Genomic DNA, 20,491 nt, shown 5'->3' with positions numbered 1-20,491 from the left:
CATCAGGTGATTTTATCAGCTCAATTTCAACAGTAGAAGAAAACAGTTGTGTTCAAACTGGAGGCTGGGGGATGAGGTCTGTCCACAGGCAGCTTTATATGGCCCTGGGGAATAAGGGCAGAGCAGCAGCGCTGCAGCCACAGGGATGACGATAGCTGTGACTGCTGGCAGGGCTCTAGGTGGAGCCCCCAGACAGAACTATATTGGCCTGGTTCCTGGACAGCTGGTGGCTCTGGAGCAGTGACGTTTCTGGGCTATCAAGAGGCCAGCTGATGGACCTTGTCTTGGGCCCTGTCTCTCTAAGCCAACAGTTTGGCAAATGAAATTACAGAGACGGAGAGACTGAACTGCAATGCATGGTTTGTCCTTCCTTACAAACAGGGAGAGAAGGGAAATGCTGAGAATGCCCTGGCCGGAGGTAAAGGAGAACCTGGCCCTCCAGGTCTGCCTGGGCCCCCTGGACCAAAGGTGAGTGTTTTTTTCCTCCAGTGAGTTGTGTGGGATTGTGCCCAGCATGAGGTGCGTAGGAAGGGGCAAAGCTTGCATTAATCCGTGCCCACCTCTGATTACCTGCTGAAGTTCTGCAGGGTGTTTTAGTTTTGTTGTTTAAAATGCTGAAGGTGAGAGAATTTGTAAACCGTGTTTCTGGGAGGAAAATACCCATCCTGTGCTCAGATAACTCCCCTCTAGGCTCTGTGAGAAACCAGTCACTCAGAATCGATGATAGCCTCTAGTCCCTGTGGTACCTGAGGCAGGGTGGACACAGGGAGGCAGGACAGAGACCCTCCAAGTCTCCTCTCCCCTTCCTCTTCTACCCCCTCAAGGAGCAGCAGCAGTAAAATCCTGCCCCTTGGCAAAGGACACCAAGAACACTTAAATCTGAGGTCTTGTCTCATATGTACTTGGAACAGCCCTCCTGTGCACTTACTTTGGGTCTGAATTGGGTGCTTTCCTTCATGCTGAATACTCTGTCTGCACTGGGTAGAAGAGAAGGACACGTGGTATGAAGTCACAACAGAGATTTGGGTTACCTGAGGAGATGCAGGCATGGCAGGGGCACTTGGTTGGTGCGGTTCTTCCTCCTGGAAATGCAAAGCCAGCAGTGGAGTCACAACCCATCCACACAATACAAACCCATCCCTTTCCCTTTCTCTTTCTCTCAGGGAGAAGCTGGTGACGTTGGCCGGCCTGGTGCTGCAGGGTCACGGGGGGAAAAGGTACAGAGTGCTTCTGCACAACCCAGCTCTGAGTTCAGTAGCTGCAAATTTGTTCCTCTATGTACAAAACTTAGCTGAAAAGGAGCATTTTAAAACTGAGCTGTCGAGTCCCAGACTGTTTCAGAGGACTACAGAGAACAACAATTTCTGGAGTTCAAGCAAGTGAAGGGATAGGCTTTGCTAATAGCATGTTCTTCTTATTACAGGGGGAACCTGGTTCACCGGGAGACCAGGGACCCATGGGCCCACGGGTAGGTGTCCCTTCACTAACACTTGAAGAGTTTTGGCCCTTCAAAGGGGTCTAAGGATAGCGGGAGCACACTGACAGTCTAGACTGGGCCTCTGCTTTCTTGACAGATGTTCTCACCATCACTAAAAGTGCTTATAACTGGGCAATGGCTAAGTTTGAGACAGGCCATTTCTCCACTCCATACTCTCGTCAGAAGACACTCCCACCTTAGGGGGGAAAAAAAGTCTTCTGAGCCATCTCAGGGTGAATGTCTGGCTCATTTGTAGGAGGAGGTGGGTCGGGACACCCCAGTCTGAACTCAGGCCCTTGGCATATCAGCATAGGGCAGCAGGAGGGTGTTTGGTGCATGCCCAAGTCTGACAATCAGTCAGACAATCCAGTTCCTGCATTCTGGCCTCAACTTCACCACTTACCAGACCTGCCAGCTTTGATGGTCATGCCGTGGTGATCTGGGCTTGTCTGGCTACACTTTGGTAGTGTTTCCTCTATAAAATGTGCTTTCAAGGCCTTTGCTCAATAAATGAAAAACTGGAGGCTCATGAAACAGGCCCCTCTGAGACCCCTTTTTCTGGGTGAATGACAGCTCTGAGTAGCCCATGGGAAGGGTGATCCTCAAGCTCTGGCTAAAGATCTGGTATTTTGCAGGGGCCCAAAGGAGAGCCTGGGAAGGATGAAATGATGGACTATGACGGTAACATCAGTGAAGCTCTCCAGGTGAGCAACTGCCCTCCTGTCCCATGAGGTGACTGCTGGGTGCTTTACTGTTTCCCAGGGGATGCCGAAAACAATGTAGATATGCTTCCTTGGTAGTAGCAGCAAAGGGAAGTACTTGGTTGTTCCAAAGTCCCCTTCATCCCACAGCTCACTGCATATAGTGTTTTGGTAAATATGTGTGCACCTTGTTTAGTTGATATATCAATGCTGGTGTGGACATAGAGGTCGTGTGAATCGCCTCAAGAGTGGGCCATGGCTTGGGGCAGATGCTGAATAAAAGGACTGCAACACTTCTTTGGAAGTGTGCACTGATGGTGTGCAGTAAGTGAGCAGCTGTGCCCAGCTCTGGGTTAGCCTGGGTTCTACTTAGAGAAAGGGGAAATAGAAGAATAACAGCTCCATGGGACTCAGAGCAGGGTTTTTTGCTTGAGTTCATTTGTTCAATGAGCTCCTTGCTCATTTGGGCCAGTATTATATTAGTGGAGAACAAACCACCCCCAGGAAAAAGCTTAGTTTTCAAATGGTTGTTTTCCTTTTTGATTTTTTTTTTTGCTTTTTTCTAGGAAATACGAACTTTGGCCTTGATGGTGAGTTGCTAGCTTTGCTGTGTGGTTTTAAGCAAGTAGCCGTATGTTCATCCTAAGCAGATGGCCTGACAATTTAGGTGTGGCTAAAACATTTGGCTTTACTGTTGAGAGCTAAAGTTGGGGCAGCTGACAGCTGAAGGAAGAGCTCATCTTGCCTTCTGATCTTGGCACTTGAATTATAATCAGGCCCTTTATTTCTCTGCTTTAAGAGGTAATACATGCTGCTCAGAACAGGGAGCGCTCAGAAGGGACAGAGAAGAGCAAGGGGGGGGCTGACCAAAGCAGAGAAAAAGGAGGCCTTGAGTGCCTTGCAGGAAAACTTATACTGGCAGTCTGTGGTGGACACTTTCTGTGATGGGAGGGGAGGACATATTTTCACCCTTGGTGAGTATAACTTGGCGTAACAGTCCTGTACAAAACCAATCATTTAAAGCAGCAGTGACTACAAGACCTTTGAAGACAAAGAGAGGCAAAGTGGTTATTTTGAGCCAAAATAAGGGGAAAAGTGTCCCCGTATTTTGCTTCTCAGTACAAGAAACTTGGTTAGGAAAAAAGATGGATTTTAAAAATGCAGTATGACAGGGCAGCACAAAATGGGTGCAAGTAGCATCACTTGCTAGGCCAACTGCTCCCTAGGTCTCCTTAAAGTGGTAACACCCAAGAGTGATGAGGAAATCTGCTCAAAATACCAGAGCCATTTAGCTCTGCTTAAGCTATGCTTGGAGTCTAAGTAGTACAGTGTTTCCTATGATCTCTATTCTAAAACTATACTTTTGTGGGTAGGAAGGGAAAACCTTGTTAAGTTCATATCAGTTTCAGGAGCAGATGGCTGTGGTCATTTTCGTTTTCTTCTATGAAAATGTAAAGAAATACATTTTCTTTATAAACAGTGCATAAATACAGGGTATATACTATAAATACAGTGTATAACTATAAATTTATAAGTTTAAGGCTTGTAGATGTGGCGCTTAGGGACATGGTTTAGTGGTGGATTTGGCAGTGTTAGGTTAATGGTTGGACTCGATTTTAAAGGTCTTTTCCAACCTCAACGATTCTATGATTCTATCTACAACTCACTTTGGACTGGCCTGCTGCTCACTCAGGACTCTCCATTGCTTGGTTTTCCAAGCAAATACAATTTTAGGAGTCCCTGGGAAAATTCCTCCGCGATTTCCCCTTAAGCTCAGGAGAGTTGTTTGGTTTCAAAACATGAAAATAAAAGCCCTGTTGATAATCTGAAAATGAGTTTTTCTTTATCTAGGGACCCCCAGGTCTTCCAGGTGTGGCTGGACCTCCAGGGCCACCGGGACAGAAGGTATTTGCTCAGCTCAGCACTTGCAGAGCTAAGGGCAACACAGGAGCGGTCCAGGCTGAAATCGGCCCCGCAACCCTCCCCAGTGCTCCTATTCTCCCTGTCCAGCACTATCAGACTGTCCTGCTGGCCTCTACCACTCCTCCTCATGCACTATATCCTGAAAAATCTCTTTTCCCACAATGATAATGCCTTATCTGAAAGATGAAGTATCCTTTCTACTTGCCTTCCCCATTAGGAAGCAGCTGACGGGAACTGATCTCTGTGTGGGGATTGTGTTGGTTGGGGACTATGTTACAGCACTGGGGTCGTGAACTGTCAGTCAGTATAAACAAGGCTGGTGAAATTCTTAGGCAGTCACACAATGTATTGTTTCAACAGGGGTTTCCATGCTTTTTTTCTGTGGCTGCTATTAGTTACCAGAGTCCCTGCAGACTATTTCTGCAATGCCCACCCTTCATCATCACAATGCCACGCGGAAGGAGTCAAAAACTGCCAAAGTAACGATTTTGTGTTTCAGGGTGAAATTGGCTTGCCAGGTCCTCCAGGCCATGATGGAGAAAAGGTAAGACAGGGTGCCTCTGTGGATTGCTCTTTCCTTCCGTGGTCTTATCTGGAGTTAGTATGTTCCTGCTCTGTCACTGACATCGCACAGTTGCTTTTCCTACAGGGGAAAAAAAGTATTTAGCTTCACAAAAATGAGCATTAATGGTTTATCAAGGTCCCAGTGTCTGGGATGACATGGCAAATCTACTTTGTCCTGCCCATGACTCCTCAAATGGCATTACTGTGAGTGAGAGGATGAGCAGGGAAAGAGGCTCCGGGCCAGGGAGTCGCTCTGCAGGAGTAACCTTACTCTTATCTGTAAATGTTTCACTTTGTGTTGTGTGGATTTCTTTAGGGACCACGCGGCAAGCCTGGAGAAATGGGACCCCCTGGCCCTCATGGACTGCCGGGAAAGGATGGACCACCCGGAATAAAGGGAGAGCCAGGCCATATCGGGGTTACAGGAGAAAAGGGTGATAAAGGAGAGCCAGGACAAGCTGGCTCACCGGTGAGTAAATTGAAGCCTCTCAGAGCACTGCTGACTATCCAGGTTATGGAGCAAGGCCCTGGGACTTCTTGGGTATCTCACTGCCCCTTGGAGGTGGATGCTGGAGGCACCTCTTTGCTGCTGTATGAAGTGTACCAATATAGAAGCAAGGTCTTGGCTTCCTGGCAGATGTTGTCCATCTTGCTGGAATGGCTGTCCCCAGCTGCCTGCTCTGCTCTCTGGGCACCGTGTCACTTCCTCAGCTTGCTGCCTGGCATATTGCTTACACTGAAACACCACTGTGAGCAAGGAGGCCTGACTGAGCAAGGCAGCTGAGGTACCAGCACACACACCCTCCTAGGAGGGCAACTGCATGGGGTAACCCCTTGCATCACTGCCACTAACTGGGGCAGAGTGCCCAGCCTCCCAGCTTCAGTCTGTCACAACTTCTGTGTCACCAGCACTAGTCAAGAGAGTTTTATGCAACAAGTTTCTGCCTCTCTAGGATAAAACTCTAGCTGTTGTAACAGCTGGCTTTTGGGGAGTGATTTCTAGCATGGACTCCAGCGAACTGCATAACTGCGAGCAGAACTGGGAGGCAGGAAAGCAGTCGCCCCATCCCTGCTCTGGGGACTGGCACATCCACAATGACAGGATGATGTCCAGGCATTTGCTCATCCAGTTTCAACAATAGTGAAGCCCTGCATTTCCCTGGGCACCTGATGGTTGTCTGCGGTTTTCAGTATGTTCTTGAGACTGGCTCTGGTCATCCCAGCTCTTGCGATAGTGTCTCTTATGTCTGCCTGACTTAGTCTTGCAAAAAAATCCACAAATCTTTCTTGATCCATAGGGTCTTGATGGCCCCACTGGAGAGAAAGGCGAACGAGGTGACCAAGGGATGCCAGGACCGTCAGGATTGCCGGGTCCCATTGGACTTCCAGGATTGACAGTAAGAGTGAAAAAGACAGGCTGCTCTTTCCTGCTTAGCAAAGAGAAAAGAGTGTAGAGCAACACACAAGGGTTTATTTCCTAAAGCACCGAGTATCTCGGGAGCCTCAGGCTCCTTCCCCTTAGAGTTAGGTGTTTGGGTGTCACCAACTGTCCATCAGGTCAGGTCTCCAGCAGCAGGCAGGGGACCAGCTGGGTGTCTGCTCCTGTTGCTATCTGGCAGTGCTGACTCTGGCAGCTGCCTGCAGAGCCTGTGTGGCTAAGTCAGCTGAGATGCCTAGTTTGCTGGCAGCGTGGCACAGTTGCTGACCTGCTTGCTGTGCTCCCTCCCTCAGAGGCTGTAGTACAGCAGAGAGGCGTCAGGCTGCTTTTGGGGAAAGGCAAGCAAAGTCCTGTGGCACTCTCCTTGCACAGCCATGAGATACCACTCCTGGAGGCCTCCCTCTTTGTAGGGTGTCTCCTCTGGAAGCAGAGGTGCACGAGAGCTGTAGGTGAGCTGTTTCTGAAATACTTGGTATGTTCCCACTCCTCCTTTGGGGAACTGTTGCTTGTCAGCACGTGGGTGGTTCACAGATGGCTTTTGATGGCGTGAGACTCCAGAGTGCAGCTGGTGGTGACAGGGTCTGTTGTTGTGTGCAGGGAGAGAAGGGTGAGCCCGGGGATCGTGGAGACAAAGGAAATGCAGGAGAATCGGTAGGTCACCTTTCTCATTTTCCTTCTGCAATCTCAGCAGTAGGGGAGGGATGATTTGGTGGCAGTGCTGCTGAAAACCAGCACATCCCACCCTCCTAGGACACATCCTTCATTGAGGACAGCAAGCCTCATCTTGTGGGACTGAATTGCCAGCCACCTCTAGCTCCTGACGCCCTACTTTTCCTTTACACAAGAACGATCTAGCTCATGACAAACAATCAATAACAAATGCCTAGGGAAGAATAGAGGATCCTGTAAAGCATAACAAATATTTTCTTCAGCATTTGTGGTGAAGGGATTTCCTGAACAATACCTGCATGTATCTATGTATGTATATTTTTCAACAGGTTTTGGGTTCATGAATTTGTTCTCCCTTCAAAGCTCACTCCTAGCTTTTGTAGCGCCCTGCAGCAAGGAGTCCCACAGGCTATCAGTACACTCTTCTGCGTGTGTGGAGCCAGCCACCTTCTTTCCTATCTTTTGAAACAGCTGCTAGCTGTTGACCTTGTGCCTCCTTGCAGAACAGTGGTAGAGGAGTGGAAGTGGACCTTTTTCTGAAAAATTCACTGCTCTCCTTCCTCCTATATCTCTGCAACTGCCGCATAACTCTCCCCAGAATCCTGCTGCTGCTTCTCAGCCACTCTGTCCTGGATTGCTGCCATTTCCTAACGCAGTTCTTAGGGGGAGTCTAGGTTTCCAAGCCCAGTAGAGCTCAGCTGCACCCTGTGCCCTACCTTCCCTCTGAGCAGTTCCCCTTCACCTCTGAGGGCAGCAGATTATGACAGCGACTTCTCTTGCATTGCTTTCTAGATATCTGGCCCCCCTGGACCCCAAGGCCCACCAGGACCTCCAGTAAGTTTTGACTGATTCACCTGAGGACCAAGGCACTGGGAATGAGGATAGAGCAGGAAGTGGCTGGGGAGGATTCTGGGCAGAGAAAACAGGCAGAAACACTGCAGCGTTGAAACAGGAACATGCTTAGTATCACTTCCAAAACCAGCCCCAGGGTAGGTCAGAGCGACGATGGGCTGGGTAGGTAAAGAGAGAAGGTTACGTTAGTCTGAGATGAAAGGGAAGACAGTAGCAAGAGGGGATGGATGGGATTAAAGGGATCAACTGCAAAAATGGTCTTAAGAGCAAGCCTGGCCCACTGCCAGGTTGTTCTTGGCGAAAGCCTCCTCATTACTAGATGAGAAGAGTACATGAAGTGCCCTTTACACAAATAAAAGGCTAAGCATGGCTAAGCATTTGGGCCCTCAGTGTGTCAGAAAGCGAAAGCTCTATGCTGCACACTGAACTGGGATACCTGGATTTTACAGCACGTCCTTAAACATCACTCATATTCTGTCTCTCGTCCCAAATACAGGGTCTCCAGGGCCTCCCAGGACCGAAGGTAAGGCTGCAAAACTTTACATCCTGAAATTCTACTAGGCTGTCCCAGGTGCAAGAATTTTTCAGTAATAACCTTCTAGCTTGCAAACATTATTTACCGTCTTGGTAAGTGGACAAGTACTTCTGAATATTTTCTTGAAGGAAATGGATTAGCAGCTGTCATTTTAGGACACAGAAAACCGGTAACTTTCTCCAGTTTTCACCCAGAGAAGTGGGAAGCCACTGGCCCTTGGAAATCTTCCCATTAGAACATAGTTGAAATCTTTGTCTGCAGGGTGAAGGTCTGTATGGCGGAATGGACAGCCTGTCGTACAGTCCTAAGTAACTGAGCTCTAGCTTTGAATTAGCCAGGTTCTATACGCTGTAAATTCTGCTGTAAAGCCACTCAAGAACATCACTGTTCTTGGTGATTAGAAACTTTCTAATCTCCATCTAAATGTGTTTATGCTCAGCCTGCACTGTTGGCTTGCCTTCTCTAAAACAGTACCTAGATGAAAAAATATTTGAGTGGAAATGGTCAGGGAGAGCTGTGTTTTCCCTCTGACAGTCTTGGCAAAGATTGGAAAATGTGGAAAAAGTCTTAATTCTTCTGGTTAGGCTTAGTATTTGGTTACCAGCGCTATTTGGGTGCTAAAGGGGATGGTATATTTATCCTGATTCATCTTTTCTCCAGGTGTTGGTTACAGATACAGTTATCTGTCTTGCTTATCTGTAACTCACTAGCCACTGCTATCAAGCGTCCGCAAAGCTTCCGTAAGGTGCAGTTGTCTTTCGAATATGTGCCAAACAAATGCAGGTGAAAGTCTCGCACAGCACGGACTGGATTATAGATCTCCTTGAACAGAGGACCCATGTAGGCTTAATGAGCAGGTGCAATGAGATGTCCCGAGTGTGGAAGTTTTTGTTCCACCTCTGCAATTTGTAATAAGTCTTTTTGTAATGAGGCTTTCAGTAGTGGCGAGGAAGAGCATTTTATACCGTTTGCAGACATGTCAGAAATAAGTAACTCTTCCAGGTATGTGCTGGAGCCAAGCAGTGTTGTAGGGCAGTGACCCATGGCTGTTTGGAAACTGGAGTGCTGGTAGAGTGAGTGGCAATGTGCTGTCCTAGTTTTGTAGCAGAGTACGGCAAGCAGGCTTACTGTGTCTGTGCAAACTTGGTTCTTCTGACACTTCTGTTTCAAAATGCAACCAAGATGGTGTGTTTTAAGATGCCTTATGAACAGGAGTGTGGGGGGGAAGCTTTGGGTTGCATTTCGAATTTATGAAAAAGGAATATTTTGTTTAATACTACTTTATGGTTTATAACACAGAATTTAAAAAATACCATTGGAAAATGAATGAAATTTTTTCCCAAATTTTGAAATTGATGCCTTTGCATTTACAGAAGTCTTTCAAAAAATATTTCAGTATGATTTTTTTTTTAAAGCTTATAGATACCTGTCATTCACTTCCAATGAATCCATACCTTAAAATGTAAATCCACTCTATCAGATAACTTCTGGTTACTTATATTTACCTGACGCTCCCTGCAATAGCAGGGAGAGCAACACAGAAGTGAGCTCAGTTCCCCTTTGACCATCTTCATCCACTGGGCCTGAAGCTCCTCTTACTGCCATTGACTTAAAACAGGTGCTCACACAGAGGTCATTTGACTGATACTGGTTTTCTTCAGACTGGGCTGAGAATCAGGCTAAAGCGTTGCTCTGCTGCCTCTTGTATTCTCTCTGCCGCTTCGGTGCTCTCTGAAGGGAGGAATGTTTGTTATATAAGTGGTGTTACAGTGGGTTTATTTTCTGCTCCATCCTTCCTTTAGGGGGAAGCGGGGATTGATGGAATGAAAGGAGAGAAGGGTGCCCAGGGTGAAAAAGGAGACAGAGGGCCACTGGGATTACCCGTAAGTATCCAGGAAGCAAGCAGCACTTTACGAGCCAAGCTTGTATCAGCTGTAAAAAGATCCCTCAATAGGAGATGCATGCAGGGATTTGATATGTAAAGTCAAAGAAAGAGATGATCTATAAATAACTGCGCCTCTGCTTTTTAAACTTAATTTCTGTACAGAACATTAATCTTTTAGATCTGTTAAATAGATCAGTGATCACTTTAATTCTTCCTGCTTCTGGCAGGATTGAGAAAAACAAGCAGTAGCTCTCCTGGGGGTTCTTTGCACTTCAGGGCAATGGGGCCGGACCAGAAGCAGAAGTCAAAAAGCCGTGGAAAAGGCAACACCTTCCCAGCCGTTTGTCACCTGGGCCAGGCTTTGTACAAAAGCTTGGTGGTTCTGAATGCATCCAGCTTCTTCACTAGCCAATACTTTCCTATCACTTCTGCAATGGAATCAATGCCTTCCCCGACATTTCCCGGTGGAAGCCTGCTGTATTCCCTGCTGCGTGTGAACTTGGTCACCCTAGACTAGCGTTAGTGCACGGCTTAGTTTAGCAAAGAGGAATTGTGGCAGAATTATAAAGAAGTTACAGGAGCTTTAGATACAAACCTGAAGACTTTGTGAAGCTCTTAGCTCACATCTGCTAAAAGCCTCTTCACCCACTGTCTGAGCTGACAGCTGATAATGAATTAGTGGTAACTCAGTCCCAATCCGTTGCTCTGCCAGCCCCCAACTTCTCTCATTATAAAAAGTACTGGTGGCAGAGCACACCCTTTCCCTTTGCTGAACGCACTGCCTTGGAAACAAGCACTGCAAAGCGCATTTTGTGTACTGTGTGACTTTGTCAGCCTGTGTCTGATCATCCAGATCCCTTGTCCCTGACTTTGGCTGAAATGTGCGTGTCTTCGTTTGTAAAATGTTTTCCTCTTTTAGTTGTGCTATACAGCAGTTAGATGAGATGCATCCAGGCCCTGAAAGCTAACTCTAGGCACTCAAGTGAGCTCATTGTGAGTGTATTCACTGTGGCTCCATGCAGAGCCAGTGGGGAGAAAGCAATGCTTTCAGAAGGCTCAAATGCAAAGGATTGTGCCTCAGCGAAGCTGTGAGAGGTAAAAACCCAGTCCCAGTCCCCATTTTACCTGGAGAAATGCAAATGGAAGCTTTCTGTGTGAACAGTTATTCCTGCAAGTCTGTGTGGTATTGGGATAGGGGAAGGAGGTCCCTGTGACAGTCTGAGCAGAAGATGCCCCAATAATTAGCCTGACAAGCTCATCGATGTGGCAGGGAATGTGCCAGCTGGTTCTCCTACAGCAGTGAGCCCCAGGAGAAACCAGGGTCCTTTGGCTTTTCACATCACTCTTCCTGAGCTGTGGAGGGGGGAAGACTGGCTCAGAAGTGTCCTCTTAGAAATGTTTTGTGTTTAGAGCAACAATATCAGCTGGCCAACTAGGAAGCACAGTTACTGAGCTGTTAGTAAGATCAGACAGAGATTGTGGACCTTGTATCCCTCCTCAGAGGTACCTAACTCTCTTCATAAGCTTTTCCATACCTGATCCAGTGTGTTTTCAGCTTGTCAAACTAACTGCAGTTGTATTAATAAGGGCCAAATGGGTACTGGAATATTGCAAAGACAGGCTTTGTAAAAACCCAGACCTGGATCTGCTGTCTTTTCATGTGTGACTTAGGGCTTGAAATCGTGCCAGAATTTTCAGCACCTTTCAGTGCTGATTGTCTGCAGCAGCCTTGGGCTTCTCTGTATGGCCAACAAGCTGAGGAATTTCCTATACTCAAGTGGAGGAAAACTCAGTATTTTGTACTTATATTCTACCAAAGCTTTCCTTCCTGGCCACTGTCAGAGACAAGACACTGGGCTAGACGGGCCTTGGGCAGAACCACTGTTAGGACTTACGGATGAGGAAATTCAGGGTAAGAGCCAAGGGGACAGAGAAGTGCCACTTAATCTCAGTCTGGTGTAAGTCTGCACTGATGACACAGGAAGATGAGCCACCTGTTTTATAAACTTCTAAAAACCTGGCTCCTCACTTCTTCCTCTGGCCAAGAGACGTAGAGTGGAGCAAGCCTACAGTGCTACCTAAGTGTGCACCTACAGGATCTGGGTTTCTTGGTAGGAACTTGAACTGCTGATGGCTCCGCACTGCTTGCAAGTGCCTCCATGACCACAGGCCTTTGAGCCCCTAAGCCTTGTGTCTCATCTGTGTTGTCCAGCCGGCCACTAAGGCAATGCAGGTTTCAACTCCACTGTCACACCGGACTTTTCATCACCTGTCACAGAACAGCTGCTTCCTCAGAGGTTTTCTTAGTGGCACCAGAGAGGGAAATTTGCATTCTTAAGGGCATCTGAAAGTTGCAGGTCAACATTATATGTATTCAGTGTTTCTATGTTTTTGTTGGTTTGCTTGTAAGTACCATCACCTGTCCTTGAGATCTTTAATTTTTGTTTATTGCAAGCGTATGTTTGTCTCAAGTCACTGCTTTACTCACCTTTCCCCTCTCCTTTCCTTTCCCCCTCACCCTCCTCCCCTCTCCTCTTGCCTTGTTTTTGTTAACCCTCCCCCATCTGTTCAGGGTGCTTCAGGTTTAGACGGCAGGCCTGGACCACCGGTGAGTTCCATTTCTCCATTACCCTACGTTCTTCCTCCCCAGTACCGTGACTTGTCTCGTCTTTTCTGCCAGAGTCTTGTTTACACCAGGAATAACCTTCTTTTCTCCAAAGCAGGCTTGGGAGGGGGGTTAAACTTAGATTGAGAAGTGATGTCACACACTTGTCTCTTTTTGATACTGCGAGTCTGTCTGGATCCTGGGATCACAGCCTATCTGTTCCACTTTATCTCAATAACAAGATGAATGAAACCTCTGCATGGTTCCATGATGCTCTGTTCTCCTGTCCTTTCTATTGTGAGGGGTCTCCATCCTGTCGTTCTCCATGGTAGCCTTGCTTGCCGCCTTTTCACAACAGTAGCTGTTTGGTTTTGTCTTGAGCATAATAATGCCAGTGTGTTTTGTCCTGCGAGCAAAAAGCTTTGTGCCTTGTTTTCACGCATGGCACGTAAGGCTGCACTGCCATGGGCTGTAGGTATGCTTACAGGTATCTCTCCATAGCCTGGGAAACATCTCACCACGAGAAGCTGCATCTAAAACACCTTCTGCAAGCAGGACTTAGCCCTTCAACTCGCAGCAGCAGAATGCCATGCAACTTCAGCAACTCCGCACATGCTTTTCTTAGTCCCAGATACCTGGGGACGGGGGTGGTGGGGTGTGTTCTGGTCTAGTATATACATCTGAGAGGTAGCATCATCTAATAGTGGAGCAGGAAGGTGCAAGATTCCCACTTCTTGTTGCTAACTCACTGTGAGATGTGAAGGAAATAAACTCCCTGTGCCTAAGCTTCTCAGTCTCTCAAATTCAGAGACAAGTAATGCTAACCTGGTTCTGCAAACCATTCAGCTGTTAAATAAGGGCCAAATATTTTTAATCTCTCTAGGGACATGATGCATCACCTGTATACAATCTATTTGTCTATTTAAAAAGAATAACTGGAAATAATTCAGCTGCTCGATAATTCAGCTGCTCTATAACTTCTGAACACAATCTGAATGGCAGCTTTTACACTCACTTATTTTGGGAAATTGTAGATTTAATTTTACAAAGGTACAGGTGTGACCTCAATGTATTTCATGGCACTAAACGATCTTAAAATGATGCATATGTGCAGGCAATTAAGATTTCCATGATGTGAACTTCTGTGCATTGATCTAAGAAGAGTCTGATTTTTCTCACTTGCTTCACTGCCTTGAAGTTGTGTGCTGCATGAACTACTTCTCCACTTTTATTCTGCGGATCTTAATCTTGTCTGAAAAGCTTTCCCGATCCATATGAGTCATCCTGCTCACATTGTAGGGGTTACTTTAGTGACTAAGGAGCACAAGCTCACATTAAAAAGTGCAAGACCCTTTTCCTTAAGGCTGTTAGAAAAAGACTTCCCTGTTCCAGAAATCATCTCCTCTGTTCTTCCCAGAGGGCAGGTAATGGGCCTCAAAAGTATCCCTTTATCGAGGCTCCATGAAGGAACTGTAGATCTATACCTGAGTGGTTAGCAAAGTTCTTGCCAATCTAAAAGTATGTGATGTAGGGTTATAGGAAGGTAAACACCTATCTTACTATATAGTTAGGTGGGTGTACTACACACTACAATTTGAAGGCTATACTTTATGTAGAAGAACAAGTTCCAGGAGTCTATACAGAGTTGAAAGTGCCTCTTCTTAGCCAGAAGGGCTATTGCCTAACTGTTGTATTGCCCACATTAAAAATAAGCTTTGACTGGGTTAATTGCACAAAGCCCAAGCAAGTCTCAGCAGCACTGGGAAGTAACTTTGGCGTACTAGTGGGAGATGGCTCCTGCATCAGAGGGTTAGCAAAAAGACTGTGTTTTCCCGTTAGCATGATTGAGAACCTGGTGGAGTGACATAAATGGCAAAAAGGGAACAGAGGGACGGGGACTGAGTGATAGCCCTCTTAGTTTGCATCTGTGTATGTATGCATCTACATTCATCTCTGCAGCATGGTGTCTTTCAACTTGCATGACTGACTGGCTGCTTGCCACCAAGTAACCAAACTCTTTCATTTTTGCTCAACTCAACTGACTCTGGGGGTGGGGAAAGAAAATAAGGGAATAAAGAAAAGAAAATTGCTTATCATATATCTAAATGGCCTTTATTCTGCTACAGCTTTCAGCCTTGTCTGATATAAACTAGAGAGAAAAAATTCCCTCCTGTGGAACTGGTAGCAATGCCTGCTGTAACAATTGTCAACAGATAGCTTCAAAATTAAAAATAAGGTTCTGTAAAATGGTGCTGGTGGGATCTAATGTAGCAGTTCCAGTGTTCTTCAAATTGCCTACAGTAACTACTTCAAATCCCTTGCCACCGACACTGAAAGCTGTAGTGGTGCTAGATGCCTTCCACCACCAGACTGTCCTTCCCAGCTGTGCTTTTTCCAAAAGGAGCAGCAGTGTCTCCTGGCTTTAATGAGGCCCTAGAATAAAAATGTCCTGATGTGTTTTCCTTCCTACAATGACAGGGTACTCCAGGACCAATTGGGGTCTCGGGACCAGCAGGACCAAAAGGAGAAAGGGTGAGTTTGCTTCAGAACTGACCGATGCTCTGTAACTTCTTTGAAGATACCACAGCTCCCTGGGATAGAGAAGCTCTAGGTTTCTCTAGAGCTGGAACTGCTCTCTCCTTGCACATATAAGACCTTCAGCTGGGCCTCCTTGATTTTTAAGTATCTCATCCTTGGGGTTTTTAGGTGTGTTGAAACATATCCTTTACGTTTCTTCTATGGTGCTGCTGTAGCCACTGCTGCCCTGCCTGTTTGTACTGAACAGGAATGTAACAATTTCTACTCTTTTGTCTCCATTTCAGGGCAGTAAAGGAGATCCTGGAATTGTAGGACCAATGGGGCCAGCAGGGCTTCCTGTAAGTCTGGGAGTACTAGGGATTTGTTATCTACAGTGCCTGTTTCCTTGCTGTGGTTGATACCTTAAGATGCTGCTGTAATATAGCTTTTGCAATTTCAGCTAGGTTAGGTGTTAAAGAACCAAAGTTGCAAGCTTATGTATGCGATGGGAGCAACAGAAAGAGCTCGGTAGCTTCAGAGCAACGATTCAGAATGAGGTGGATGAAGCTGAAGGGAAACTGTTAATTCACCTTGGTCCTCAAACTACCAAAAGAAGCTGCATAGGACTCCCAAGATACACATCTTAGTCCAAAATGCTGCTTTTGAGTACATCTGCTACGTTTACCTTTCCACAGCTTGAGTGCCTGCCTTCCGCCTGTCTGAGAGGGCCCTGTCTTGTCATTGCAGTGACAAAAGCTGCCTTCAGTGAGGTTACTTCCGCTGTTTGGGATTACTTTTTGCAAAATGGGGCCAGTGTTGGAACTCTAGTTTCATGTAATCATGGAGCTGCTTAATTGTTTAACACAAAAAAGGAAGTTTGTTGCTCTTTTCAGGGACTGCATTCTCCAAACTAGTTAGGTTTTTATCTGAAGAACTCTTAGAGTAGTAGCGGTGTTACAGCCTGGATGGTCTAATGGAGGTGAAGAGGAGGTTGCCTGCTGGAAATGTTTTGGGTTTTTTTTAACCATAGGGCAATTGGTACAAATGGAAAAAACAAACTCTTGGGTACATATTCTTCCTCTTGAGTGGGAATACTATGGGGCCTACTTGTTTTAAAATATTTCTTTTTGTTGATGTATTTCAGGGTTTACAAGGTCTACCTGGTGACAAAGGAATCCGTGTAAGTTACCAGGCAAACTTCTTGTATTTAGTTACTAACATCTTCACACAGTGATAGACCGGTTAACTCCTGAGCAACCTCAAGTAGCTAGCATGTAATTCTGTCTGCTAGACCTTCATATAAGTACCTTCACAGACTTGTATTTTAGAAGGTGATACCTGTAGTTCGTATAATCACCCGGGACATTGTGGTACATCTATCTGAAAGCTATAGGAGGGGTTTTCTAATGTGTTCATTGTTGTCATAGCTCTGTTCTCACTGAAGCATGGGACTTCATGTATAGTAGAGTTAGGCCAACGTGGCATGCTTTAGAAAATCCTGCTTATCTATTTACTGATGTGTGCAGGGATTCCCATGAGAATTAATTGAGGTGGAGCCAGCAAATCTTATTACCTTTAATTTTAAATTCCTTCTGAAGCATGAAAAAATAGGTTCCCCTCTAGCAAACAATGCTCTAGAGAATTTGGAAGATGGCAATTTGGAAAAGATAAATTAGATTTGCCTACCTTAAAGAATCAGACACAAAGTCTCCTCAGGTATTGTCCTGAATGGAGGTGATGGTGAAGAGTTGGGTCAAAACCAGTAATGTGAATGGCTGCTTTTCTGTCATACCACCTGTGTTACAGAAAGATAAACATTACTAAAAAGTGTGTGTTAAGAAGCTCCTTGCTTTTTCATCAGGTTTTTCACAACGTAAGGAATTTCTTGCCTGTTAAGGCTCTGAATCTTTTTGATAAAAACAGTTGAGAGCTATAGCTGGATATAATTTCTATTTAGAAATATAAATGACTTCTGCATTAGATTCTTTGTAAGATTACAATTGTATAAATATGTCAAGCAGTTCAATATAGTACACGTGTATGTCTATGCATGTACTTACACATACACCTTCTTTTCATAAGACTCTGGTATCACCTAAGTTTATCTGAAAATGTAAAGTTTTATAGTGCATGTGCCCGTGTGGTGATTTCATTATATGAATTTGCTTTTGATACAGAGTGAGTGTTCTCTGTCCTTTATCTGCAATGTATTTCTGACCTTACTCTGCACAGAATGGGCAGTTTTGGAAAGCAGTAGCCAATTGGCATCTTAAACTGGGGGAGAAAGGTCCAAGTTTCATGGGAGCTCCAAAGTTCTCCCCTTTTTTAATCATTGCATTTCTGGCTTTGCTTCTTAACTTCCTCTTCATTAAGATGCGTTTTGTTTTGTTTGTGTGGCTTCTAAACAAAAAATAACTTTAACAGAATTCCTAGACTTTTTCAGTTGGTTTCTAAACTGGGTATTTTGTTTAAAAGAAGGATCTTTCATTAGCTGTAGAAAGGATTTCTCTGAGCTCTCACATAAAAGCAAATGAATACTGGGAGAAACTGCACCTCCTTGTAGAGGATGAGTTGGAAAGCGTGAGTGGGAGGTTTTGCTGGCCCCTTGAAGCATACATGCACTTTGCCTCACTGCAACCAATATTCTGAAATGAAAAAGTGTGAGAACCTTGAGGCTGTAAATGGGCAAGTGCAATACCTTTGCAGGTGTACCACTTTGCCCACTCAGTCTTTTTTACAGGGGCTTCCCCCTCACCCTGACCCTCTTCAAAAATTGTGAATAGGTCACTGCTATACAGGAGTGAAACAGCACGGTTTTGGTGAGGCCCCTTATACAGCTGTTTCATCTGAATGCCTCCATCCCTTTGAAGTCGTCATAGATACCTGACAAGTACTGTTGAGCAGAACTGGGCACAGTGCTGGTTCCCCAGGATTTGCTGTGCAGCCCCGTATCCCCAGCTGAGTGCTAGGTCTCCCCTACAGTGGGACACACGGCTCCTGCGTCAACCTCCTCAGAAGCGTGGGACAGTCTCTCCCAACTGCTGGCAAAACTGTGGCGGCAGTTCAGCCAGGAGACTTCAAAATGAACAAGAAGAAAGCTGTGAAGTGAAAAAGAGAAGGCAATGCTCCACTTCTGACCTGTTCCACAGGGGGCTGGGATACAACACCCACCTCTTTGGAAGTGGGAGATGTCTTCATTTGAAATGCCTCTCTCTCTTTTAGATATCTAGTGAGGATATATCCAGCTGTAGCCCTATATGTAGTACCGAATAAAATGCATAGCACTTTAATATGAAGATTTTCAGTGTTGAGCCCATTAAAAAATGAGGATCCACTTTGTTAAGCTCCTAGATAGTTTGCCAAAATCCTCTCTGTTACTTTAGGCAGAGCAGTGCTTTTTAAATCCCAGAGCTGCTCCTGCTGCCCTTTGTTTGGTGTGGGAGTACAGCACAGCTGTGCCTGGGGACAGGCAGAGACAGTATCGTGGCACTAGGTAGCAATGGGAACAGATGGCCTTTCAAGTAACCCAGCTGAAAAAGTGTAAACCCTGAACTTGTGCTACCAAGCTGATATCTTCATTGTTACTCTAATGCCTGTGGTTTTTTTCTTGTGTGTATGTGTGTCTTCCTTGCTCCTACAGGTCCACCTTTGTCCCCTTTATCCCTTCCTCCTTTCTTCCTGGTTCCCTCCTCCCTCCTCCAGAGCAACCCATGCCGCGTTTTCCTGGATTATCCTCTCTGTTCCAGTGCTTGGTTCTGGGTGACTTCTCCTCATTGCCTCTCCTCTCCCATCCATTTCTCTTGCCAGCTTTGGGTTTAATGCTTTTTTTTTTTCTTTTTAAAAGAAGAAACTGTTTTTTATCCCTTAATTCCTTTAACCCTCCCCACAAGGACCCTAAATTCAATTCCCTGTGCAGCAGCCCCTTCCCTTGTTTTATGCTCAGCAGCTTTGAGAATTTCCTCTGTTATATGGAAAGATTTGGTATAAACATAACTGGCAACTACACATGCTATACCTTGCCTTGGCTGACCTGCTATGGGTAGGATGGGTAACAACACCCCTTGGTGAGGAGGGGCAACAGGGCATTCCCTCAGCCCTTTTTGTGGCTGCCTTTCATTGACCTAATGCTGCCCCTCCACAAGAAAGCCAGCCTCTTCTTTGGTTATGATTTTTTAAATCTGTTTCCCCCCTGCCCTCTCTCTGGTGTAACTCAACCTGGAGCCTGCGGAAAAATTGTAATATCAAACCATTGTAAGGATGGCACCTTCCTGGGATATGTCTGTGCTGCTGAATAAGAGGGCCAGGGACCAGCTGCTGCCCTGTGGCTGTGCTGCTTAGGACTAGTCCCATGTCTAACAGGTTTTTCTGGGGGAGCACTACTCAGCATCCCAAAGGACAACCAGGGTGTGCAGACTGTGGGGGCTGAGTACTTCCTTCATTCTCTGGCTTTTACCTATTTAGCAATGTTGACACACCCCAGAGCACAAACCACTGTAAGACTCAGGCAAGCAAGCACACTCATTCAAGTTAAAGCTTTAAACACCCAAAACCACCCCCAGCTTTTAAGGAAAATCTAGCAACCCCTGGTGGCAAACACAGTGTTCATTAAACAGTTCACAGGAAAGCTTCTAAAAACACTCCCATGAGTGCGAATTTCTTTTAAGAAAACCTCCAGCCAGCTGGAGGTTGAGACGAGGTGGTGCGCTGCTGGCCAGAGGCGTGTTTTCCCATCCTGTGAGCCTAGGGTCAGCCAGTTCTCAGAAGGTGCCTCTCTCTCCACCACTGAATGTATAGGAAGTCCAGAGAAGTAGTCTCCTAATGATAGTACTGATGGAGGAGGAGTGGTGCTCCGCTGGCTGGCTATAGGCCGGCTATAAAGTTCTGAGGCACTTGTAATCCCTTTGACGCAGAGCCCCTATGGTTTATCAGTGTGGGATTTTAGCCAATGTGTTTATGCAGCTAAGTAACGGTTAGTAGCTCCATACGTTGTTTTTCACTTAACATCTCAAAGGGAGATTTCTCTTCTTTTAAAATGTTTCCTAAATGTTTATCCTTTTTTTAAACTATCGCTGACATTTGTTTGAAATGGATGATCCTAAAGCTTTTTTGTGTATTCTTTTTTTCTTGGACTAAACTATTATTTACAGGGGGAGAGGGGCAAGAAAGGCTCTAGAGGGTCTAAAGGGGATAAGGGAGACCAAGGAGCGCCTGGATTAGATGCACCCTGTCCGTTGGTATGTTCTGTTTCATCAAATGTATTGTTTTAAGATTTGTTGATGGGGAAGAAAGAAGGAAATCATAACATAAATAATGGTCTTGCAAAAG

General features: G+C 45.8%; 1 protein-coding gene across 1 annotated transcript in view; it reads left to right on the top strand.

The window, feature by feature from the left end:
- COL13A1 (collagen type XIII alpha 1 chain) overlaps nucleotides 1-20,491 on the top strand; it is a 95,783-nt gene that overhangs the window by 66,068 nt on the left and 9,224 nt on the right. Inside the window, exons 26-43 of the mRNA XM_059821081.1 lie at nucleotides 382-468; nucleotides 1,164-1,217; nucleotides 1,424-1,468; nucleotides 2,113-2,181; nucleotides 2,745-2,768; nucleotides 4,030-4,083; nucleotides 4,601-4,645; nucleotides 4,982-5,134; nucleotides 5,964-6,062; nucleotides 6,701-6,754; nucleotides 7,565-7,606; nucleotides 8,121-8,147; nucleotides 9,962-10,042; nucleotides 12,617-12,652; nucleotides 15,128-15,181; nucleotides 15,472-15,525; nucleotides 16,311-16,346; nucleotides 20,314-20,400. Coding sequence (XP_059677064.1) covers nucleotides 382-468; nucleotides 1,164-1,217; nucleotides 1,424-1,468; nucleotides 2,113-2,181; nucleotides 2,745-2,768; nucleotides 4,030-4,083; nucleotides 4,601-4,645; nucleotides 4,982-5,134; nucleotides 5,964-6,062; nucleotides 6,701-6,754; nucleotides 7,565-7,606; nucleotides 8,121-8,147; nucleotides 9,962-10,042; nucleotides 12,617-12,652; nucleotides 15,128-15,181; nucleotides 15,472-15,525; nucleotides 16,311-16,346; nucleotides 20,314-20,400 — 1,101 coding nt within the window. The remainder of the gene's footprint in view (nucleotides 1-381; nucleotides 469-1,163; nucleotides 1,218-1,423; nucleotides 1,469-2,112; nucleotides 2,182-2,744; nucleotides 2,769-4,029; nucleotides 4,084-4,600; nucleotides 4,646-4,981; nucleotides 5,135-5,963; nucleotides 6,063-6,700; nucleotides 6,755-7,564; nucleotides 7,607-8,120; nucleotides 8,148-9,961; nucleotides 10,043-12,616; nucleotides 12,653-15,127; nucleotides 15,182-15,471; nucleotides 15,526-16,310; nucleotides 16,347-20,313; nucleotides 20,401-20,491) is intronic.

Source organism: Gavia stellata, chromosome 9, assembly GCF_030936135.1.
Source record: "Gavia stellata isolate bGavSte3 chromosome 9, bGavSte3.hap2, whole genome shotgun sequence".
Taxonomy (NCBI): Eukaryota; Metazoa; Chordata; class Aves; order Gaviiformes; family Gaviidae; genus Gavia; species Gavia stellata.
The sequence above is the reverse complement of the archived record's forward strand: the minus strand, read 5'-3'. Positions and strand labels throughout refer to the sequence as shown.